General features: G+C 38.1%; 2 protein-coding genes across 2 annotated transcripts in view; one reads left to right on the top strand and one right to left on the bottom strand.

The window, feature by feature from the left end:
* Positions 1-765, bottom strand: part of LOC124281878 — a 28083-nt gene extending 27318 nt beyond the window's left edge. Inside the window, exon 1 of the mRNA XM_046717893.1 lies at positions 704-765. The gene's annotated coding sequence lies outside the window, so the exon portion shown is untranslated. The remainder of the gene's footprint in view (positions 1-703) is intronic.
* A 7008-nt stretch (positions 766-7773) lies between these two features.
* On the top strand, positions 7774-23837 carry LOC124281835 (ethanolamine kinase 1-like). Its single transcript, XM_046717829.1, has 8 exons — positions 7774-7977; positions 12919-13178; positions 17831-17977; positions 18798-18940; positions 19496-19579; positions 20452-20612; positions 22040-22113; positions 23378-23837. The coding sequence occupies exons 1-8, from the start codon at positions 7858-7860 to the stop codon at positions 23451-23453; spliced, it is 1065 nt and encodes a 354-aa protein (XP_046573785.1). The 5' UTR covers positions 7774-7857; the 3' UTR covers positions 23454-23837.
* The last annotated feature ends 1335 nt before the right edge of the window (positions 23838-25172 follow it).

Here is a 25172-nt window from a genome sequence, read left to right as displayed (position 1 = left end):
TATATGATGAGGTTGTATACATGTGGTCTTGTTTTAGAATACATTTCACACTTACAATAAGAACACTATTAGCTCCACACGAAATAGCCCTTTCAACACTGCTTGTATTTCTTGCCGAGAGCTCTCAGTATTTGTAACATCCTTGAAGATTACTACACGACTGTTTGATGAAGATATATGATGAGGTTGTATACATGTGGTCTTGTTTTAGAATACATTTCACACTTGCAATAAGAAAACTATTAGCTCCACGCGAAATAGCCCTTTCAACACTGCTTGTATTTCTCGCAGAGAGCACTCAATATTTGTAACATCCTTGAAGATTAAGTACTATATGACTGTTTGATGAAGATATGATGAGGTTGGCACTTACCTTACAAGATCTGGACGATGGTACAACTCATACCAGAACTGTTCGAACATCTAAAATTACTCTGAGCCTAAAGACTGACTCAGTGTAAGAATTAATTGAAGTACCAAACCTAAAACCTCGCTAATCTCCTGAGGAAAGGTTTCTGGTACGACGACATGTCATACCGACACCATGAAATAGGTCAGCATCGAAGCCCGTGTGCATATGTGCAGGTAACATCAATATTAAAAGCCACAGCATGACGAAAGAAATAAACAAAAACAAGTGTCGAATCTATAAAAATGATTAATACACCCAAAAGTATCAATTGCGAGTCAACATGTTACTTACCATGCCATTTCCCCAACATTCAATATATGCTTATTTTGATACTGGCTTTACGCCTGTTCAGCAGCGGTCACGTGAGCAACAGGTAGCCGACACCTGTTGCACGAGCGGTGACGTCAGTATTGATTTTCGTGTGTCGCTCTGTTCGTATGAATGTTGATATCCATAAAATACCACGATAGGCTGGAGCAGCTATGTCGGAGCATGCTCATTTTAATAAAAGCGATATGATGAAAGTATCGACAAATGCGTTTGGGAAGTTACCTGTGATCAATAACGCTTGAATAGTCGTGTTGACGGCAGCCGTTAGAAAGTGCAACTCAACACTCATAAAGTTACATTTGATAACGCTTTGTTGATTTAAAGCATGCCAATTGAAACATATGTTCTCCAAATTAAGACAGCATGTAGCAAACGCTAAGTAACGTCTTTTACATGCATGTTGACACTGATTAAGGAAGTTTTTACGCCGATTGTGGATGATATGACGGCGGGGAGACCAGAAATGTGCTTCACAGATTTTACCCATATGGAAAATCAAACCCTGACCTTCGGAGTGACGAGTGAACGCTTAACCACTGGGCCACCCATCCAGAAAAAACACATCAGTGACATCTATTCTATTTCTCTGTGCATGATTTACTAAATCATAAAATATTTAAGGACCAAACTTTCATCCGGATATTGATTATATTCATCAATCGAAGAGGGACCATGGGTTAGCCTAGTGATTAAAGAGTTGTCTCCACACATGAAAAAAAACGGGTTGATTCCCCATATGCGTTTATATGTGAAGAGATTCACATGTTATTCTTCGAAGTGTTAAAGTTGTTAAAAGTGACGCGCTTTAATCTTATTTACACGTTGTGTGTGTGTTTTGTTTTTTGGGGGGTTTTTTAAAATATATTTTTGATTGTGCTCTGAAAGGTCAGGTCAAACACTACCATCTTACAGAAGTAGAACCAGTGTATCATTTTTTCCAGAATCCATCTTCAGTCCCAACCTTCAGGCACGCACACGCATACGCGCAAAGTCGATGAGTCTGTCATCCAAAATCCCATGATCGTTGGTTTTTCAATCCCCGATTCGCTTGATTATGAGCCTCGCGATGGTACACCTACAGAATACCGGATACCCACCAGCCATATTGTTTAGTGTCACGTCACCCTAACCCTAACGCTAACCCTAAACCTAACCCTAAACTTTACCCTAACCCTAAACGTAACCTTAAACTCGCGTGCTTTAAAAGATGGCGGAAGGTATCCGGTATTCGGATCGTTAACACCACGTCAGTGTTCGTATAGGTTAACGTTCTCACACTACGCTGACATGCCATAATCCAACTACATTTCTAACACATTCGTTTGTTGATCCGATATAAACCCTCAGAATCATCACGACTTCCCTGGTTTTATGTGCGTGCCATCTGTATCAGTGCAGGATCAATAAATTTGGGTTGAAGGCCACTTCAATTATAATGCATTAGTGTGTTTCATTTACACCAGACACATTTACGTGTTTACATAACATCCGCCTGAAACGTCTTTATGGAACTTGGTTCAAGAATGTTGCTTACAACTACACTCTAAACCTAAGTGTTCTAGTTCTGAACACTATGAGAACACCCTTCCTGCATAACAGATTTAGAACGCAGTCGGAGTGTTCTGATGTATACACTATGTGTTCTGCCGTCAGAACACTAGTGTTCCACTTACAGAACGCTCGTGTTCTAGATTTCAGAACACTCTTTGTGTGTTCTGTATGTGTTCAATTCAGAACACCCCCGGACGCCTCGGACGCTGTAACAGATTTAGAGCGCCCTTTGAGTGTTCTGAGCCTTATTTCAGAACACTAGTGTTCTCAAACTTCCACCAGCCTGACATGAACGAATGAAAAACAACAACAATATGAAATGAATCAAAACTTTATTAACACCTATATTGAATACGAAAACGTGTTATTGTTACTATCCTTTTGTTAGACTGCGGACGGCTAAATGGAGTGTAGGAGAAGGAGCTAACTTTATAACTGCAACAACTCATTCGTGCACATCTCATAACATATGCAGTTAAAGTCGCAAATCATTGTAGAAAACACTGAAAAAAGAGCTCCTATATCTCAGGGTCGGGCAAGGATTAGATAACTTCGCCCATCTCTCAACTTACAAAACCACCGTGTATGCTTTGGGATAGCTTAAACTGAAAATGTAGTACATCGCCATCAGTTTCAATATTGCGGCCATGATGCCACCCTCGACATTCACCTCGCGTGACACCTGTGTCGGCAGCGATGTGGAGGAAGGCCAGTGCGTCACCTCTGACGAAAGCGACGATGTTTGGACCCTCTGAGGCTTTTGTCTTCAGAGACCCTTCAATCTCATCAACGGTCACATCCTACAATAAACAATACAAATTTTACGCTAAATAATTCATTTGAAAGATATGATGTGGCATACACGTGATTTCAAATTTCAACTGAACTCTAATTCATGACACACAATGAATGAAACTACTGTTTGATTTCACCCACAAACAAATACGTAAAACGCTTATCCAACGGTTTTAGTCAATACAAAACAGGTTCCATTTTGTAAGAATGTGCAATTCACGTTTGTACATTGCGGACATTTTTTTGTAACCACCTACTTAAGGATAATTTTTCTTACATAACAGGATATAAAAGTATGTAATACATAAATTTTAATATACCACTCACCCTTTTAACTTCTATTATTGACCTCTTTGTGGTCTTGTTGGATTTGATGGAGTCTTGTTTTGTCTTCCATAAACTGAATCACAGGCAGCATTTTCATTTTGACCTGTGCCAAACGCTCTGTAGCGTTGGGGAAGAGACAACTGCGCGTGCTTATCATGACGTCACTTTGTTAGAACATCAACTGTTCTAATCAGAACACGTGCCGTCCGAAACTATATCTATTCAAATCTTATAGAACAGATACCGTCCGAAAGTGTTCATTTTATGAAATGTAAAGGAACACTATGCGTTCTGATAGTCTAGAGGTTGTTTATTCAGTTATTTATCAATTGTAAACCATATATAACCAGATTTTACCCAGTTATTTAGAACATTTTGAGGAATCATTTTCCTCTTGCAAAATACATGTATTTTTATTCTCCTTGTTATCAATTTCTATAAAAAAAAAATTAAATGTCCGCTTGTATAATGTTCAACGTTGTCTTAGAATATCTTAACAGGTTAATGATTATATTAAAAGTATTTTATTCATTTCATTTACGAAATTACAGTCTTCTAATAACACATTGTGGTCTGAAATTAGAACACCTACCTCACAGACTTTGAACACATGTGCTCTAAAACAGAACACGCCTGTTCTAAATATGGCCTATGTGTTCCAATTCAGAATTCTGTTCTGCTTGAACACTTGTGGTTTAGAGTGTAGTTATACTGCTAACGCGTGTTTGACGACGGGAGAAGTAACTCTTTGAGGAAAACAAGGACAACATCGCCTTTGCTGTTCCGTAATGTTTAATGCTCAATAGTTACAGATACACAATGAGCCGAATACACAGAAATCACAAGGACAGCAATGAGCGGAGTTTCAGGCTCAGACATAAATAAAGGGTCCCATTTCAACCTCAGGGCGTTTCCTACGAGCGGCACATCCAGATCGTGGTCGTCTTTACAAAACCAGCCGGATTACCAGACTGACTAAACGTACAGTTGTAAGCATATGTATTTTCAGATTTCCAGAGACACTGGTGGACAAACCAGGGATAATCTACAACGTTATATAGTCTCCCTGAACAAACGAATGGACAATAGCTTTGTCCATTGGCATATGTCGTCTTGATGTGATGACAGGCACGGCCCAGGGATAATCAATTAAGATCATAAATGTCATAACAGGGAATGCAGTGTCGTACAAAGGCACAGTTCACAGATGTTACACGTGGATTAAAGCATGTGAACAGGCTAGATTTCCATGTTATACAACGTGAAACAGTCTGGATGCTATAATTCATGAAAGTTAACCTGTTGTCGGGACAGAGTGGTATTAATTCCACTCTGACAATATATAACCTCCTTGTGTGGTTTTCGCTACAGTCTGGAGTATCATGGTGACCTGTAAAAACTCGAATCTGCAACAGCTAAACCAGTGCTTGAATTTCTGAGAGACATGTCACAATGATATGCAACCTCCCAAGTCAGTAAGCATGACCAACCAATTCAATTCCGTGTCCTCCTGCGACTGTTAGTTGCATTTTGGGGACACAATTTATCCGAATTCCCCCTGAACCTCGCATTTAAGACTTCCACAAGGTAAAAAATAATAGTTTAAATGATAATTTCTAAAAAAATAAATACACAACAGATTGGGGTCTTTACTGTCCGCTTATCTAGACTTGTCTCTTCCAAGGATAGAATTACCATACATCCATGGGCTCAGCATTCAGAAAGCCTTGGAGCAAGGCTTCCCCGCATTGAACTATGCCGCGACTGCCACTGCAGCTGTCAAGGATATGGCTACAAAGCGCAGGGGCTTGTAACGCTAAAAACTGCCATCAAGGTATGTAATGTCACTAACGGGGTCTTAGCACTTTTACATAGTGTTAAAATCCCGTTAGTGACAGTACATACCTTGATGGCAGTTTTTAGCGTTACAAGCCCCTGTGGCTACTAGTTGAGTTAAATAAAGTCTTATTATAGACTATATTACCTTCCTGGGGATCCCATGCTGGTGGTCTAAGAGATGGCTTAAATGGATTGGCTCTTGTTCGGTGACTTGAGGGGCGATGGGGAAGCCTAGTGGTTAAAGCGTTCGCTCGTCACGACGAAGACCCCGGTTCGATTCCCCATATGGGTACAATGTGTGAAGCCCGGTCCGGTGTCCCCCTTCGTGACATTGCTGGAATGTTGCTAAAAATGGTGTAACACTAAATTCACTCACTCGGTAACTTGTTTCATTGATTATCGTATTGTGACCCGACGGCGTAGACCTTTCTCAAATATCAAGCAGAGATCACCTTCAATATCTCAAGCAGTAGACAGAGCACTTTACAAAACTATTTTTCCCCTGAAAGCCAGCACTACACTGATGAACATGTTCACCATCTCTCGTGTATTATAGGGAACACTCATTCAATAAAACAGCCTATCTCTCAGCAAGAAGTAATATAAAACATTTCATCCTTATCCATATGAATATCAATATAATTTGATTATCAATATGGCCTCTCCATCAGATGGCATCGCAAATAAGTTCCTTAAAGTGTCCAAACCATTCACTGTGCCATTACTAAATGTTTCCTTCACCGGAATCTATCAGAAAGGCTTCTTTCCTTCCACTGGAGGTAAAAGATTCAAATGCCCAATGTTTAAATCCAGTTACAGAAACGAACCAAATAATTATAGAGGTATAGCTTTAATTGACTCCCTGTAAGCTTAAGATATTCACCTCCCCCTAAAAATGAGGATAAAAGACTGGTGTGAAACAAATAATATAATTAGTACATCTTAGACTGGGTTCAGGGAAAACTATTCCACAACAGATCATATTTTTCACCGCAAGCTATTATCCAGAAATAATTCTGTAAAAAAACTATATTTTTTTCTTATTTTTCCTTAGAGAAAGCATGGCTATCCGGGAATTTCCTTAACATCATCATATCTATGTATAATACACTTTCAGCTTGTGTGAGAGCACCCTATAGGGTCTATCAAATCTGTTCTTCTATAATGGTGGAATCTGTAGGGCTGAATTTCAAGCCCCCAAAAGTGTATAATTTATATCTATCATTTATGTACAGCGATGGAAGATGAAGGCGGACAGGGGATACTAATTACGCCTGTTTTTAATCATGTGTTTGTCTTAATGTTTGCTGACGATATTTCAGCCATGTCAGATATAAATATAATCAGTGGTAGAAAAGGTTCTTGAAATATTTTGTTAGGAATCAGATATGCAAGTTAATTTTACGAAAGCCAAAGTTATTGTTTAGAAATCGCGATCCTCTACGCTCTTATCAGAAATGGTATTTTAAAGGGGAACAAACTGAAACTGTTTCACTCTTGAAGTATTTGGGTCTGATGTTTGGTCTAAAGCTGAAACCTGTCCAGCAGCACAAGCCAGAGAGGCAATACACTCTGTTAATTATTTTCAAAGAAGATGCCGAAACATATGTTGCTCTGACCCTTTAAAAATATTTGATGCAGTGATAACACCTATTTAATGCTTTGGTTCAGAGACATGCTAGATATTGAGATTCTCGATTGACCTGCAAGAAGCCCTGATCTGATCCCCATCGAGCACATCTGGGACACTCTTGGTCATCATTGGCAGGCAAGGGTCCGTTATAAACAAAATATGGGTGGATTGGAGGCAGCATTGCTTCAGGAGTGGCGGCAGCTACCTCGAGAACGTATCCGCAATCTCCCTGGTGACATGAGAAGAGTGGAGGGTGACACCCAGGCAGTTGTGGGATACACGAGACACTGATGTCAAACACCTCGGTAGATTTCAAGGGGCCTCTACAGACAGCGATATCAGGCACTATCTCATCATGTGTTGTAACATATTGCCTTCATTTTGTTGTTTTTCTGAAGTCAATGGTTTAATCTTCCATCAGATAAGCTGGGATTACTGCCCTTCTAGAAGTATGAAAGCTTTGACACCTTTCTGTTCATATCAATGTTCTACAACAGAGTGTGCGTAATTAAGTACCACGTGTATATATTAGTGACGCACTCTGAATCCATCTTCGGTGAGCTGCACACGCAGCTTTATCGATATTATGATATTAGTTCGTGGTGAAACAGATTTGAGGGGCAGTATCAAGTGTTCAGGTTCATTTCAAACAATTTCAATTTGTTTTGAGCTTATTGACTATATTCGTTCAAGATTTGCATAAACATGCATAGCAATAAATATTATTTGCTATAATGATTTCAAGATTATATAAAGAAAAAGAACAACTTGTTGCTATGGAAACTGGCGACCTTACTTTAGATCTCCGTTTATGTAGACTCGACTACTATATTATACGGATAGAGTTACAAGTACAACACACCCACGAACCTTGAGCAAGGCTACCTTCGGTCACACCGCGAAGTTCGCTCGGAGTTCACTGGAACGTTCCGATTGTCAGGCGACACGGACGTAGCAGACAGCTCCCAACATGGCTGCCTCTATTCCTCACTACGAGATTTCCGTGGACACAACAAAGATCCAGGATGGAGCGAGAGAAATTATCAAACGTGTTAAACCTGCATGGGACATACATAGTCTTACATTTAAGGTAATGATAAGATTCAGGTGTTTACAACAGTCGATAGTTCGGCGAGTGGCTCAAGATTGATGGGCTTCACATCACGGAGAAACGTTGTTGTTTCCAATGTTTGTTGTCTCAACTATCGCTTCAGCTAATTTATACATAAATTCGATCATCATTTGCTGCAATGATTTGTTACTTTTGCCTGTAGTTGAGCCTCGATCGTCAAAATCTAAAGTGATCGGGAGATTAACCCTTTCAATTATCGCCCATATGATAAAAAGTTCCGTGATATACAACGCTAATGGCGATATAAATGTGTTGTGAAGTGCAACCAGATACTTAGTGGTAATAAAATCTACATCTGTATACCCTTACATAATATGTCAACGGGATAAGGTCAGCCGACCCCAGTGTGGATAAGTGGAATATAATCAACTTCTGTGGAAGTTTTCGCCCTTCCTGGTAGCTAGGTTATGTTTCGTTTGTCTCCATATGAGAACGATGATCGGGAATGGTCAGGTAAATGTCAATTCAGCACATGCCTTTGAATACCCTGTACCCAATCATATCTGCTGTTTCGTATTTTTATTTTCATCACTGGAAAAAGTTTATAGGGGAAGTGTACAGGATTTTTTCTCATCATTCTAATGTGAAACAGTTAACAGTTAGTTAATATCAGTATTTGATGCTATACATTAATTAATTTTTCTCACATAGAAAGTTCACAATCAGTATAAATGTTGAAATGTTATGCCATAATGAGACCTTTGTCTTCCGAGGTAAACAGGGTAGTGTCACACCCCTTTAGATTATAGCTTAATTGGCAAATGGATTTAGACTGGTGTCCTATCTCGTCCCAAAGCAAAATATCAAGGCTACCCCACCACCCTACAAATCATGAACTACTAGTATGCATTATAATTGTGTATTTTCCTACAAAAACCTCACCTCAAATGTACTAACACTAGTATGTGGATATTAGGAAAGAGATTTTAGTTGATTCAGGGAATGTATAAGCATGAATGTAACATTTAACTAATCATTCAGACAATCTGCATTTTTTTTAGTTTTGTTTTCATTGTGATCAAGGGAAATAGTCAGAAATGAGGAGCGAACTACCATTAACATTGTGCCTGCATTTGTGTCAGTCATGATGTCATGCTTGACAGAAACTATAAAAAATTGTGTTGAATGTACCAAATCACTGAAATACATCCAGTTTCATCTCCCTGTTTCTTGCTACAATACTCTTCCCATCCATATCCTAAAATAATAAAAAAAGTGTATGCATTGAACAGGTAAACGGATCTCTCACAATATGAGAATATGATACACAGTGTAAAATCTTATCTTTGCTGTGTCTACCTTTCAAACAAGTGCTGTTTTAGGAGTACAGTGTTCAATTTCACACCTGATTTTATTTTGCTTGATTTCACCGATACACTTGGGATTTTTAACAAAGACCATTTGTTACTTCATTGTGAAATGTATGAGAATTCAGGGACTTATGTAAGGAAGCTGAGTTAGTATTATATATATAGTGTAATAGATGTAAAATAACCGACATACTGGTAATGTGATTTTATAAACTGTCAATATGGTGGGAAGTTCACTTCGGCGTTCTTGTTTGCATGTTTTCCAAACATTCTGTGCAAATCCAGGGGGCATCAATGACAATGACTGGTCACTGGCGGTTTGGTAAAAAAACCAAAAAAACATGATCACTAATATGCTTTACTGACATTCAGTTCTGAGAGTAAATATTCGATATTAGATATTAAAAAATACACTACATATGCCAGTGAATAGTGAATTAGTATTGCATTAAAACATGGTGAGATTGATGATGTATAAAGTTTTTAGGGATTTTGCTCCCTTTCACTGAGTGGGCGATATCATGGACAAGACAGTTTCCAACATAATTCAAAACAGAGAAGTGTATTTATGTTTGTGATGTATTTGAATGTGTATTCACATGCACCTACACCATGTGAAATGGGTCTAGTAAGGCCTAATGACGTCATATTGCCAGGACATATTAGCCATGGTGTGTCCATTATGAAAATAGAACTCTTGGTAAATGTGCAAAATATTAATCGATATTATGCCAAAAATATATCATGTATGTGAGTTACTTGTGGCAGCTGCACTGTTCTGGTCATGAAACTGCTAGATAAATTCATTTTATAATGAAACGGTACTAGACGTAAACTAAGGTTTATTGTCGTGTAAACTTGTGCTATTAGAAACTATTATTTGTTATCTTTTACGGAGATGGGCACAATGGTACACATACTGCAAGTACTACACAATGCTGAGGGATTCACAGCAAAATATGGGTCAGCTCATTATAACTTTAGTGGCAATCTCATTCATGTCTCATAATGGTAATCTTTAAAACTGCTTGTATCAGTGCTGATGGTCACAACTTGAGGCGTGACTGTTGCTTGCTGAAGTAGATTATATGACCAAAATCTTGACTATCTCATTGACGACTTTGGTAAAGGAATGCTGTCATGTCTCCATGAGATATCATCCATTGCATCAGGACATCACCCGTGAAGATCCGGGTTAGAATTGATCTTCAGCAACCCATGCTTGCCGTAAAAAGAGGCGACTAACGGGATTGGTTGGTCAGGCATGCTGACTTGGTTGACATATGTCATCGGTTCTCAGTTGCGTAGATCGATGCTCGTGCTGTTGATTACCGACTGCCGCCACATAGCTTGATTATTGCTGAGTGCGGCGTAAAACTAAACTCACTAACTCACTGCATCAGGACATCATATCTGTTATAATGCCAGTGCGGGATTCCTTTGATATCAGACTGCAAGCACATACCCATCCTTCAGTTTACATTTTTCTCCTAATACCAAATATAGTGTCAAAGAATACTCTCAGGTAGCAAAGTCTATGTGAAACACTGGAATATGGAAATAACACTCAAACGTCTGTGTTATCCGTTTGCTGTATCTGCAACATGCATGTTTACAAATTAATTGTAAAGGAGCAGTATTGCTTAATATGTACAGAAACAAACGCTGAATATTTCAGCAATCCTTTAAAATATATCCTATCTGTCTTCAATAGTTTAACATGGCAGTGTGTTGAACATCTGGACTCTCATACCTCAAGAGGCTTTAGAAACTGTAAGATGAATGAAGATAGAGCTGACAGATGGATTTCAGCTTCTTCTTTCTTTTAATGCAAAGACCCTGAAATATATTACCATTTCCCTCGGAGATTTGACCTCTACAGTTATAGGATCATAAACCCAGGTTACTCCCCCTATACATAACTATAATAAAACATAGCATGAAATAATTATTATGATTTATTTGTGTCTCCTAAGCCCACTTCAAAATGTTGTGACATGAACTTTTATCATATATATCAATTCTGTTGTATTATTTACCGCATTATTGGTCAAGTAAACTGAAGCATATTGAGTGAGAAAAAGTTTCCACAAAATACTGTAAATTTCTGTCTTACATTCTACACACATGTCAACTCCCACGAATCTGGTGTGATAATCAGGCATTTTCATCATATGTTTATCGCAGATCACACGATCACACTCTCACAGTGTCTTTAGGAAACTCATGTAAAATATAAAAGTCTATACATATTTTACTGTGTTTTGAACACTCTGGTTGAAAGTTATTAATAATAACAGATAATTAATCATGGATTTTTAACCAGAGAACTCTGAATTAAGTAGAACATGCAATGCCTTCTAAATATTCTTTGTGATTGAATATTCCTTAGTGATTTTGAGAGTGTGATCAGTGCACAATAGTTGATAGGTGCGTAAAATGTAACACAGAAAGTTACTGTAAAATTTCATTTAATGCAGTACTCTACCACAAGTTCTGTTAGGCTTCCTTTGTGATAAAACACTTCACATGTACATATTTTCCTCCATGTGACAACATGCACATGATACACTCACGCAAGCACATATGCGTGCACACATGGTTTTACCTTGACTTACAAAAGTGCAGGTCCAGGGGACCCCATCAATACATCTTACAGGTCCTTGCTGGTAATATGAGGGTCCTGTAAAGTATTGAAATGGTGTTGTCTACTGTATGTTCAGATAATGACTGCAGAACCTGGAATAAATCAGTGGTCATGTGTCAAGTGGTCATGCCTGATGGGTGAAATAACGTACACAGATAACTACTCTTGATGTGCTGTAGGTATTTTTGTACATTTCTCCGGACGTGGTATTTGGGGATTTTGTGCGTACTGGATGCACATTTGTGCGTCACTCCAGTGACATCACTCTATTGTTTGTCGGGTTCTCCTTTTATAGAGTAAACCTCTACAGGCAGTTTTGCAAGCATTCACCAAGAAATTCCCGGGATTTTCTACAGAATTGCCTGGGTCCCGGGGGATTTTTCTTAGGAATAGCCCTTGACTTTGAATTATTGTACTTGTACAAGTTGTGAATTAGATCGTAAAATATCACATTTTTGAAAACTTCAAATTTATTGTGCCGATGCCTGGTTTCGAACCTGCAACCCTTCGCTTACTACCTTGGTGGTTTTATCCACTAGGCTACGAAGGATCTCCGTGAAGTAAGTGATTGTTTGTCAGTGTTCCACACAAAGATGGGTAGTGCAAGCAGTGCACGTGCAGGACATGAGTAGCGCGTGCAGTGCACATGCATTGTATGTAAAGGTAAGGTATCGACTGCCAGGCGCATCCCAGTTGATTTCAACAGTACATACCAAATATTAAAATTATATCTAAAGTATATCTTCTGTCAGTTCATAAGTTGGATCAAAACTCTGGAGTTGGTTTTGATCCTTCAAAACTCTGGAGTTGGTTTTGATCCTTGACATAAAACCCTGTGGACACATACACACTGACATGTGTATGCACACACACTATACACTAACTACAACATAATGTTGAAATGCACCACAGTCTGAGCCTATCGTTACCGTGTATTTACAGCTCTTCACAGAGGGAATTACCAATGCTCTTGTCGGAGGATACCAGCCAGACAACAAAGATGACATGGTTCTTGTACGGATCTATGGGGAAAAGACGGAGTTGATCATTGACAGGCAGGCAGAGAAGGATACCTTCATCCTGCTGAGTGGGGCAGGATGTTCCCCACCCCTCTACTGCACCTTTACCAACGGCATGGCTTATGGCTTCGTGAAAGGGGTGCCTCTTGATGAGAAGATGGTAAAGGATGCTAATATAAGGACGTAAGTGAATGTTTGTAGAAGAACGCCAGAAACATACTGACAGGTGAATGTAAATCAATGTGGTCAGACTTCACCATTGCTTGTTTTGTTTATCTTAATTCGTGAGAAAAGTTGCCAATGGTGAAACAATCAACAGTGCATCTGTATTTTTAATGTGATGATAATGACACATTTACAGCAAGCTTTTCGTTTGGAACTTCCTCTGAAATATACATACCGGTAGTCAAGAAATTTCCATGCGATTAAACTGTAATACATATTACATCATATTATATCATCAGCTACACATTATGTGCTGTGTGGTTACAACCATAGAATTTTCCAGAACCTTTTCGTTATAAACATCATAAGCATGATTGATAAAAGTCTGAGGAAGTTTTCTGTGTCACAGGGAACTTTTATGTAGCATTGCACCTCTTGGTTATTAAAGCCAATGGAAAATACAAGAGACCAACTTCTTTGAGTGGCATTTTTTTAAAGTTGCAGAGTCAGATATTTTATGGATGAGCAACTTCTTTATTCAGGTGATGTGACGTTTCGATACGGATTCTTTTGTCATTGTTAAGCAAGTATGAATCAGCTAGAAAACAGGTTTATATATACAGTTTATAAATAACAAAAAACAAGATAATTGAGAAGTGGCATCACCTGAAATAAAAGTTGCTCGTCCGTAAACTTGATAAAGTTTGTCCTTATCGTACAAGAAACCAAACAAACTATTTTTTGTAAACATCAGTGTTAGTTATGCTAAGAGTGGTGAGTTTTCTGTTATTCATATTCATTTTCAATGGCTTTCATAAGGAGTTTCAATAGCTAAACATATCGATCCAGGCATGTTTCCACTAGTCCTGGATTGGGAAAGCTAATTGTTGAATAAGACAGCCCTCATTTATACTATTTAGTTGTTACTCTTAATTTCGCTGAATATCACTTTTTTGCGACCATGAAAGAAGAGTGAGCCTCTACTTGGATATCCCCTCTTATTTGGATGCATACTTGATATAGTGTTTCAAATCAGATGATCAAAGGACTACTCATGAGTTTATCAGACAATGATCATAGGATGATTCCAGTGTACATTAGCCCATGAAAAGAAGTCATGGTATTAGCATGATTAGGGCTGCAATGAATCCTCTATGAGGAGAATATGATACATATCATGAATACTGGGTGACAAATACAATTACAAGTCAGCAGTTGATGTATTATTCAGGATATTCAGTGAAACAATAATAAAGTATATCCTTTGACAAATTTCCTCGATGCTGACTTGCTCATTTTCCACGACAATGACCAATGAGAACATTACTTTCAAAATAAATATATAAGAGTGTTGACTATTATCCTGCCTGTCTTGGATATGTTCCACTTTGCATATGTCGGTTTGAAAAATAGACCCCAAATTCAAGTGAAACACTCCATTTAAACAAATTCATGAATATTCAATTCTAGTGATCTCGAATAACAAATTGAATCCACGAAGGGATATGGTTCAAATCACTGAATATGCGAATGCATGGTAACAACCCTACTTTGTAAAATGACTGAGTCATATTTAGATCCTGGCAATATGCCTAACATTTTGTAAAGGATACTCATAAAAGATCTGCTAATACTGCACATGACTTCAGTATCAGTTCCCATGTCATGATAACAACTTATCAACATTCTCAGATACTTCAGTGATTTATTCCATATTTACATCATGTGTACTGATTTATTATATGATAGCTTATATACTGTGTAATATATTACATATCTTACATCTTATATACGTGATATGGTTATAACTGTCATATATATCAAACTGTTGACATGATACAGTCTGTGCCAAAAATGTTTTAGTCTACTTACCATGCTTACCGAACTTGCATTCTAGCTTAATTTTTATTGGTATTTAAAACATGATAATATTACCTGAGCCTAATAGGCCAACAAAATTTTGCTTAACAGTGAGTTTTGTGACATTTTTGTACTCAAGATCATGTGATGACAATATTTGCTGTAACAATGGTAATTGAGACACCATGACAAGATATTTTTCTTCTCCCGCTGAAGATTGTCATCTGCAAATGATGAGGTCACATTAAAATGGTGTTTCAATTTTCATTCACTTAAAGGTCACATGCAACCAAAAAATTAAACATAATTAAAACACAATTATCACTTATTCATGACATATGATATACATTTCTGATTATAAAAAAACATATAAACAATATTATAAGCATATAATCGCAAATAAAAAGTGCAATATTTTGTACTTGGGCTTGAGTTCCCCAGAAACGAAGCAGCCGGGATACCGAACCCAGTCATAATGTGACAGAGACCGAACTCGGGCCATAAATCAATGCGTTTTGTTTATGGTGTGCCTGATTGGTTAAGTTCAAATTGCATGTGGTCAGTGATCGAAGTTGTGTACGAACCTATTTCACTGCGCATGTGCTATGAGCGCAGCCCAGCTGTTGAAACCACTTTTCCCCCAACCGCTGGGGGAAAATTAGTGAATCGTTAGAACTCCGATTTAGCGCACGGATTTTTTCATCACATTATTTTTCAACTTTATAAGTTGAATTTGTATCTTTGATGATTTGTTTCAGTAAGTCCATACCGAAAGGTAACAGAATCTGCAAAGTGTTACGTTGCATGTGACCTTTAAGTTTAACAATGAGCTTGTTTGGCTGTTGTTTAGGCCAGCTATATGATGGAAGCCTGCAAATAACCAAGGTTAGAAAAACCAGTGGTTGATAATATGAGCAACCTACTGGAAACAGTTCAGTGTGATATGCTGAATGTTGCTGATTTCCATGTGAAAAAATAAACTTAACATCCATAAATAAAGTTAACAAACTATTAAGCAAAATGGCCCAACATCCAATCTGATTAAAGTAAGATAATCACTCCATATAATGTCGTGTCAGGTAAACCCCAAGCAAACTTTGACTACCCAATATAACTGAAGATACCTTGGCTCTGGAGCAAGCTTGATGCCAGATTTAATAGGTGCACCTTCATTTCTTTTCAAGCTCAAATCCGTTTTGTTTTAACCAAGGTATCCTCATACAGAACACAATCATTTCCTCAATAGTACTCCTTTCATACGTTTGACTATAAATACTATGGTTCTCAGATACAGTATTGGTAGCCATTTACTTAAAGAGGCACTACCTGATGTGTGACATGAGAGTTACAATGACCACAATGGCTGATGAGTGAGTGAGTTTAGTTTTACGCCACACTCAGCAATATTCCAGCTATATGGTGGCTCTGTAAATGATCGAGTCTGGACCAGACAGTCCAGTGATCAACAGCATGAGCATCGATCTGTGCAAATGGGAACCGATGACATGTGTTTACCTAGCCAGCGAGCCTGACCACCTGATCCTGTTGGTCGCCTCTTACGATAGACATGGGTTACTGACGACTCATTCTAACCCGGACCTTCACAGGTCCTGATGAGTATTTCAGTGATCTAAGGAAGAAGAGAGATTAACTGGCATGGCCACAATGGCTTGTGAGTGTTGTGTGATCTACTGAGAGGAGAACTACCTGATGTGTGATGTCATGCACAGATTGCATCTGTCACAAATATGTATACCGGTAGATTGGCCTGTTTGAGATATTATTTGTGTCTGTTATTGAGATTGCCTAAAAATAGGTGAGTGAATCTGTGAATGGTTATCAGACACAATGCAAACCAGAGATCAATACCACAGCAGTTGGTAGTACTGTTGTAACAAAGTAGTACGTAAAGGATCAAAACCGAGGAGGAGGTTTTGATCCATCTTATGAACCGACTGAAGATATACTTTAGATATAATTTTGATATTTGGTATTTACTGTTGAAATCAAGTGGGATGCAACTGGCAGCCGACACCTTGCCTTGCACAACGCTACCCATGTCTTGCATGTGCACTGTCCTCACTACCCACCCGCCTTGTGAGGAACACATGGTTCATACTGACAAACAATCTCATTCTTCACAGCGATCCTTCGTAGCCTAGTGGATAAAACCGCCAAGCTAGAGAGCGAAGGGTTGCGGGTTTCGAAACCAGGCATCAGCACAATATATTGGAAGTTTTCAATAATGGGATATTTTACGCTCGTATTCAGTGATAGTAAGACAAAGTTATATTCATCTTCGAAAAAAGTAATAATTCAAAGACAAGGGCTATTCCTCAGAAAGTCCCCAGGACGCGGGCAATTCTGTAGAAAATCCACTTGATTTCATGGAGAATACCCGCGAAACTGCCTGTAGAGGTTTACTGGGTAAAAGGAAAACCTGGCGAGACAATAGAGTGATGTCACGGGAGCTTTATAAACAGTCAGAAGGTCACACACTTATTAAATTCTTGTTACTATGATGACAGGGGCAGTGGGCTAGCCTAGTGGTTAAATTGTTCGACTTGTCAAGCTGAAGACCGGGGGTTACATGGGTACAATGTGTGAAGCCCATTTCTGGTGTGACCTGCAGCGATATGGCTGGAATATTGCTAAAGGCGGTGTAAAAACTCACTCACTCACTCACTCAGATGAGTTCTGAGAGTTCTGAATCATTGGTTTCCTTGTCATTTGATTCAATGTTTACCTGTCATTCTTAATAATCTCTGTATTATACACCAGAAATTAATAACTGTTTTCTTTTGTTTCAGTCTGATAGCCAAGGAAATTGCCAAACTGCATTCACTTAAAAAATCAGATCAAGGGACCTCTAATCCTGTACCCTATATCTTCACAAAGATACAGAACTTTATCAACTTGGCACCTGACAGTTTCCCTGAGCAAGAGAGACAGAAGATGTAAGGATTCTGATTTTATCAACTATTTAATTATTTTATTTCTTTACCTTTCACTTTGTTTATTTCGAAAATTGAATCCTACCTTTACCAAACTGCTATGTCAGCACTCAGTCACTTATCATTCATTATAGGGGTAGGTGTGATTGATCTCAGGACTGGTATCATATTTACTGACACCCAGCCGACACTCGCACGTGTAATGCACATGCACTTCACGCGCTACCTGTGTCCTGCATATGCTCTGCCACGCACTACCCGTCTTGCGAGGAACACATAGTTTATACAGACAAACAATGTCATTCTTTACAGCAGTCCTTCGTAGCCTATTGGATAAACCTCCAAGGTAGTAAGCGAAGGGTTGCAGGTTCGAAACCAGGCATCGGCACAATATATTGGAAGTTTTCAATAATGTGATATTTTATGATTGTATTCATTAGTCATGTTAAAAGCAAGACAAGTTATCAATCTTCAAAACAAGTAAAATAATTCAAAGTCAAGGGCTATTCCTCAGAAAATCCCCAGGAATCGGGCAATTCTGTAGAAAATCCCGGGCATTTCTTTGAGAATGCCCACGTAAGTGCCTGAAGCGGTTTACTCGGTAAAAAGGAGAGCCTGGCGAGGCAATAAAGTGAAGTAACTGGAGGTTTATAATTTTCGACATGATTTAGTTGTTATGTAGTTTTTATGTCATTAAGTTTAGTTTGCTCCAAAATTTTGGTCTGAAGTCTCCTCTGGATGTGCATATTAATGATGTGTCCAATGAGTTCTTCCCTTGAAGATGGTGCTGTTTCATCTTGTGATTCATCCTGTTGAAATTCAGTTTCGAGGGTGAGTTACAGTCCAAGGCAGCAATTCAAGAAGAGTTCAACATGTTGAAGGGGCATCTAGAGGCTCTCACCTGTGATGTTGTCTTCTCCCACAACGACTTGCTGCTGCAGAACATTGTGTTTGACAGTCAGTCAAGTGAGTTGCAGTCATTTCATACAGCTTACCTCCACTCTAAGATGGATATATATAGATATCTATATATATACTGAGGAAAAAAATAAGGATCACATGAAAACGCGAGTGTTCCCTTATTTTTTTCCAGGTTTCTTCACAAGCTATGCGATTACAAAGCTTGTGAAGAAACCTTGGAACAAAATAGAGGAACACTTGTCCTTATGTGTGATTCCTTATTTTTTTCCCTCACTATATATTGGGATTCCAGGATTCTTACCAACACCCTCAGAGTAAGGTGCTTAGATGCCTGACTCTGAGGGTATAGGTTTGAATCCCGGATGGGACTCAACCCAACAAAAGTACTAGATATTTTGTACTTTACACAGAAAGTATAATCCCAAATATAACATGTTAAATGTATGTTATTATTTTAGGGGGATTAACTTGAAGCAGGAACACTATAACCATGAGAAACTGGAGCCATAGTGAAATTAGATGTGGTTTAGTTTTGACTATTAGTGATGAAAGTAACAGGCTTTTACCAAATGTCAACTCAGCTTCAATTTCCTGTTTCAGATAAAGTTGGTTTTATAGACTACGAGTATGGTTTTTACAACCTCCAAGCATTTGACATTGGTAATCATTTCAACGAATACGCTGGTGAGTGTGTAACCAAATTATATTTATTTTGATATGACCAAATGAAACATGGAACACAAATATTTAAAAATGTAGGAGTATATAGTCTTCTTTTAAACAAATTAAAAACGAGCTAAAAGACCAGGAGACTAAACAAGTTGTCTACTTGGTTTGTGTAACCGCCTTCCTGTGAAGTGCGATAAAGTGAAAGTTTGACCCGTCTTAATTCTCCAGTGTATGAGTATTTGTTTATATCTCCATTCTATTGTGATAACTTGGCAGGATACAATTTACTGACTTTGCTTTGTCAGAAATTGGTTTGAATCAATACTCTCATTTGTATGAGGTGAATATGTGATGTCACCATGGTCACTTCCTAAACAAGTAGCAAATTAGACCAGACTATTTTTCTTAATATAATGGAGATGTAGTACACGGTCATACAGAGGACTGGAGTTACATGCTTCTTTAAAGGGGGCGGTGGGGTAGCCTAATGGTTAAAGCGTTGGCTCGTCACGCCGAAGACCCGGGTTCGAATCCCCACATGGGTACAATGTGTGAAGCCCATTTCTGGTGTCCCCCACCGTGATGTTGCTGGAATATTGCTAAAAGCGGCGTAAAACCAAAATCAGTCAGTCAGTCAGTGCTTCTTTAAAGTCACTTCATGGTGAATGAGAGCATGACACTTAAGTCTTTGGCCATATTGAGAGCCAGTTTATTCTTTGGATGTTCACAGTATGTTTCAGACCTTGAAACATCTCTTTGTATATTGCTATTTTGACCTAGTGCTAGGATTCTCCTCTGAAAAGTATTGAAATCATTGTTGGAACCCAAAGGGAAACTGTTCCTTTTCGAAGAGCTACAAACATAACGGAGATTTCTTTTATTTCCAGGTGTAGATGAAGTAGATTACAGTCGTTTTCCTGACCGTGACTATCAGTTGTCATGGATACGTATTTACCTGGAGGAGTATTATTCACTTATTGGGAGGCAGTCAACAGTCAGTGATACTGATGTGGAGAGACTTTATGTACAGGTCAACAAGTGTGCCTTAGTGAGTACTCAGAGTAGTCTCCCTTAGATTATAGCCAAGTTACACAAAACCAAATGTTTTCCCATAGACTTCTATTGCAACATTATATATATTTTTTTAAATCATGTAGGCTGTCAGCAGCCATTCTATATACACATGGGTACAGTATAGCCTTTAAACTACAATAAAAACACAACTTATCCTGTCTATTTTCTGAGCACAGGAAGCTGAACCAATCAACCTCAGTTCCGCTCCAAATGTCATCTACTTGAAAATATCTGTACACACATCAAGCATACGTCATGGTGATAGAAGTGACTGCTGCATTATATACTTAAATTGTGGTCAGTTTTAATTACTGGATTGATGTGCTTTTAAAAAAACATGAAAATCTTACACTCTTTCATCCAATCACAGCTGTCACCAGGCGCGTAGCAAGCCATTTTTTTCGTGTAAGCCTGATAGGTTGCAAAGCTTTATATTCAGATAGAATTGACGGCTTGCCCAACGTTCATAGCTAAACTCATGTGTAAGCCTGGGCTTTTTTTTATGATGGTAGCTAGACCTCTGGTCACATGTCTCTATATGGCCAGAAGTTTACAACGACACTGTCTGTTATTCTGATTTAGTGTAGAATCTTTAACATGTGGTATATCACATAATTCTTTCCCTCTCTTAACAGGATCCTCAATTTGTAAGGGTTACCAATCTGTCTTGCTTTAACAGTCAGAGTGTGTAGAGCTCCAGGAATATTGAATTGGTTTTGGCAATTAAATGTTTAGTATCTACCTCATGCTTAGTTACCATATGGATTAATGGACTTCAATTCCAAATATATGTTGGTGTTTCAAATATGTGATTTATCCAAAGACATGTTTGAGGCAAAATGTAAGAGAATGTTTAATCCACTCAAACTATTGTATAAGGGTGTAAGATGACCATTGCAACACAACTTACCTTCAGGAGTCCCTCTGACCTGTAGGGCTGGTTTGTTGGTTTCCGCCGCACTCAGCAATATTCCAGCTATATGGTGGCGGTCTGTCAATAATCGAGTTTTGTCCAAACAATCCAGTGATCAACATCATGACCATTGTTCTATGTAGTTGGGAACCAATGACATGTGTCAACCAAGTCAGCGACTCTGACCACCCGATCCTGTTAGTTGCCTCTTATGACAAGCATGGGTTACTGAAAACCCAATTCTAACGCGGATCTTCACGGGTCTGACCTGATACACACAATAAAAATATATCATGTAATTTCATTGAAAAAATGTCTAATTCCCAGCTCACCATGTGGACCTAATGTTAATAATATAACAATGTTACAGGTTGATCATGTATCAAGATACCATTTGAACCTTTAAATTTCAGTAAGACTTGTCAATTGGTTGAAATGTGTACAGATGTGCATCAATCCAACATAATGTTCTCATTCTTCTGTTGCAGGGTTCTCATTTCTTCTGGGGAGTCTGGGCACTTATACAAGCCCAAAATTCCAAGATTGACTTTGATTTCCTAGCGTAAGTATGTTTGCCAGAAGTAATGAAATGTTTGTTGTTATTTGGGGATTCCCAGTCAGAATAGGCTGCCATTACACCAAGCTTGTATTGATAGCTGAAGATTGGATGGTTGAATTGTGTCACCTGATGGTGCTGTGGGGTAGCCTAGTGGTTAAAGCATTCGATCGTCACGCAAAGATCTGGGTTTGATTTCCCACATGGGTACAATGTGCGAAGTCCATTTCTAAATTACTAATGTTCCCCCGCTGTGATATTGCTGGAATATTGCTAAAAGCGGAATAAAACCAAGCTCACTCTCTCACCTAACTGATTGTGAGCCCTTGTGTTCAACATGTTCAATGGTGTGATTAATGACCATGTTTAGTCTCTTTCCTGGCACCCAGATTCCCTAATGCTGGATGCTGTAATATTGCACACTGCACCTGTACACATTTACTCACCCATCCACCCACCCACTCTCGCTCCTTCCATTTCCCTACTCTCTCAGCTAATTGATGTTACCCTGCCTGGTGCCAGGTATTGATGGGATGAGAACAGGCCCCAATTTCGCGAAACAAACTTAAGTTTTTACTGAATTTTGAGGAAACGCAGGAAAATGCATTTGTCAGAATGAACTGAAAACGATATCAAACTCAAACATAGGAGACAATTGGAGTTTGGTGGATAGATTAATTAAGTGTTTTGGGCTTTTTTATTTTATAAATGCAGCTGAGTTTAAAATTCAGCTGTTTCAAATTGTCAAACTTAGTTTGTTTCGAGAAATCGGGGCCTGGTCTCATCCCATCAATACCTGGCACCAGGCAGGTTCTGATTTCCCGAAACAAACTTCAGTTTTTACTCAAGTTACAAACTCAGTTTGAGTCCAAAATCGAACTCAGTTTATTTATTTTGGTCAGTCCAAAAGGTTAACTGACGCGACCTTCTACTAGGTTTTGTTAGACTCAGTATAGCAGTGTAACGAATAATACTAATACAGTTTACTTAGACGGAGTTTATTTTGAGAAATGCATTTTGCTGCGTTTTCTCAAATTCAAGTAAAAATCGGGGCCTGGACTAGTCAGCTGTGAGTCAGTATACTCTCTGAGTGGGGTATCCATGTTATATTTGAGTGGGTTATGCTTGTCATTTGTTGAAATCATAAGGTTCTGTATTTCAGTAATTTGTTTAAGCAATATGCTCTGATAATGCCCTGACTATTACCATTATAACTATTAACTTACCTACAGTCAACCATGTTAACCTTGATATCCAATTTGTCTTTCAGATATTCAGTTACAAGATTTAAGGAATATTTCCGAAGACGGGATGCGTTCTTGTCTTTGAAGGAGCCTCTGATTTAACATCATCAACCACAGTGAAATTTACTCTCAGTCCAATATTCAAAGGCGTCTACAATATCCTAATAATCATCTAAGTAGGGTTTAGTAATGCCAGGTAATATTATATACACATTTTGCAATTCACAGAGGGCATAAGTGTGAAAAAGATATTGCTTTAATTCTACATATTCAAAGACAACATGACTCATCATTTTGATGTATGTAAAAACATTGCATAAACTACTGGATTCAATGACATATTGATCATCAAAACTATAATCTCATTCAACACTAGGGGTGGGTATTGCAGAGAATTTTCATATTGCGATATATTGCGATGCGAAAGCATGTATTGCGATATGTATTGCAATATATTGCATGAAGTATTTTTAAACAAAAAACTACTTATAATCGAGGTAATGCTTGATTTATAGAGCAAATACACAGCAACATCACTATGCTTGATTAAGCTTTAACAACAATTTTTATTCATGATTAAAAATAAAAATGTGAATAATATTTGGCGCAAATGAAAAAAGGAAATATCTGAAGATTTCCGAGTGTTACGAAGTTTTCCGAATGCAAGTTAAAATACCGGTTTTCGTTCAGCGTATCGCAATACGTATCGTTTTCATGTCTGAACCGGTAAATACCGGTTATATTGCGCAGCCTTATTCAACACATAATATGCTTTCCACGTATCAAATCCAATTGTATCAGTTTCCGAAAGTAATATTTAAACTTGGCAGTAATATGGCCGGAAAACTACCCTGGCTTATTTTAGTTTTCATATTCTGCAACTATAAACCACACTTAACAAGACATCTTGGCTCAAATGCTGTTTATATTTTTACACTGTCCAGTGGATCTGTATCTATTTCATTTACCATTCTTCACTCCCTATGAAGTATAAAACTCTTGATACCTGCAGGTGTTAGGTTTATACATCCACCTAACCTTACCTTACCTCCTGTCATGAAACAACAATATGTTTGCAGAATACTGTAACAACTAGTGGTGGTCTGATTAATTGAAATAATCGACAATTGGTCGCTGTGACAAAACTACCAAGCAATCGAACATGTTTTCTCATAATGGAACACAAACAATTTTGAAACACTTGTTTGCATCAACAATATTTTTCACAAGGTTGGTTTTGTCTGTGTCATTAAATTTACATTTCATAAGCACTACAAGCTCATTCCAAGTTATGATTGAATTTATCTTAAAGACTCCAGGAAATGTATGTTCCTAACATACTAGTCATCCTTTAATTACGTGAAATTTGCAAATGCATTTTTGAAAAAAACAAACCAAATAACTAGATATTTTTTCTTTATTTTTTGTGCATTAACAAAGATAGCAGGAACATTTGCTAAATGATGCAGACCAATTATTTTCGATGATTGATCGGTTGCAATGGACCAATCATCTATTATGAGATTTTAACCAATTCCAAACACATTAAGTACACATATATACTCTTATAAAAAATAGGGGAACTTCATGTTTAATTTATGATTGAAAAAATTGGGTGATATATCGAAGTCAGTCAATGTTCATATGATAATAATGAATGTTAGAGAGTGCGTCACCACTTGCACTTCCTTATGACATAGTTGTTTGTACAGTTATCACTCTTGAAAGATGATAGGTGTATGCCCTGAAATTTGCATGTGTACAATTTTCATTTTCAAACAAAAAAACAAAACAGCTAGAAACAAACACTAACAACAAGGT

The sequence above is a fragment of the Haliotis rubra genome, unplaced genomic scaffold, assembly GCF_003918875.1.
Source record: "Haliotis rubra isolate DU_JTF1 unplaced genomic scaffold, ASM391887v1 Scf29, whole genome shotgun sequence".
NCBI lineage: Eukaryota > Metazoa > Mollusca > Gastropoda > Lepetellida > Haliotidae > Haliotis > Haliotis rubra.
Note: the sequence above shows the minus strand (reverse complement) of the source record. Positions and strands in the feature narration are given on the sequence as shown.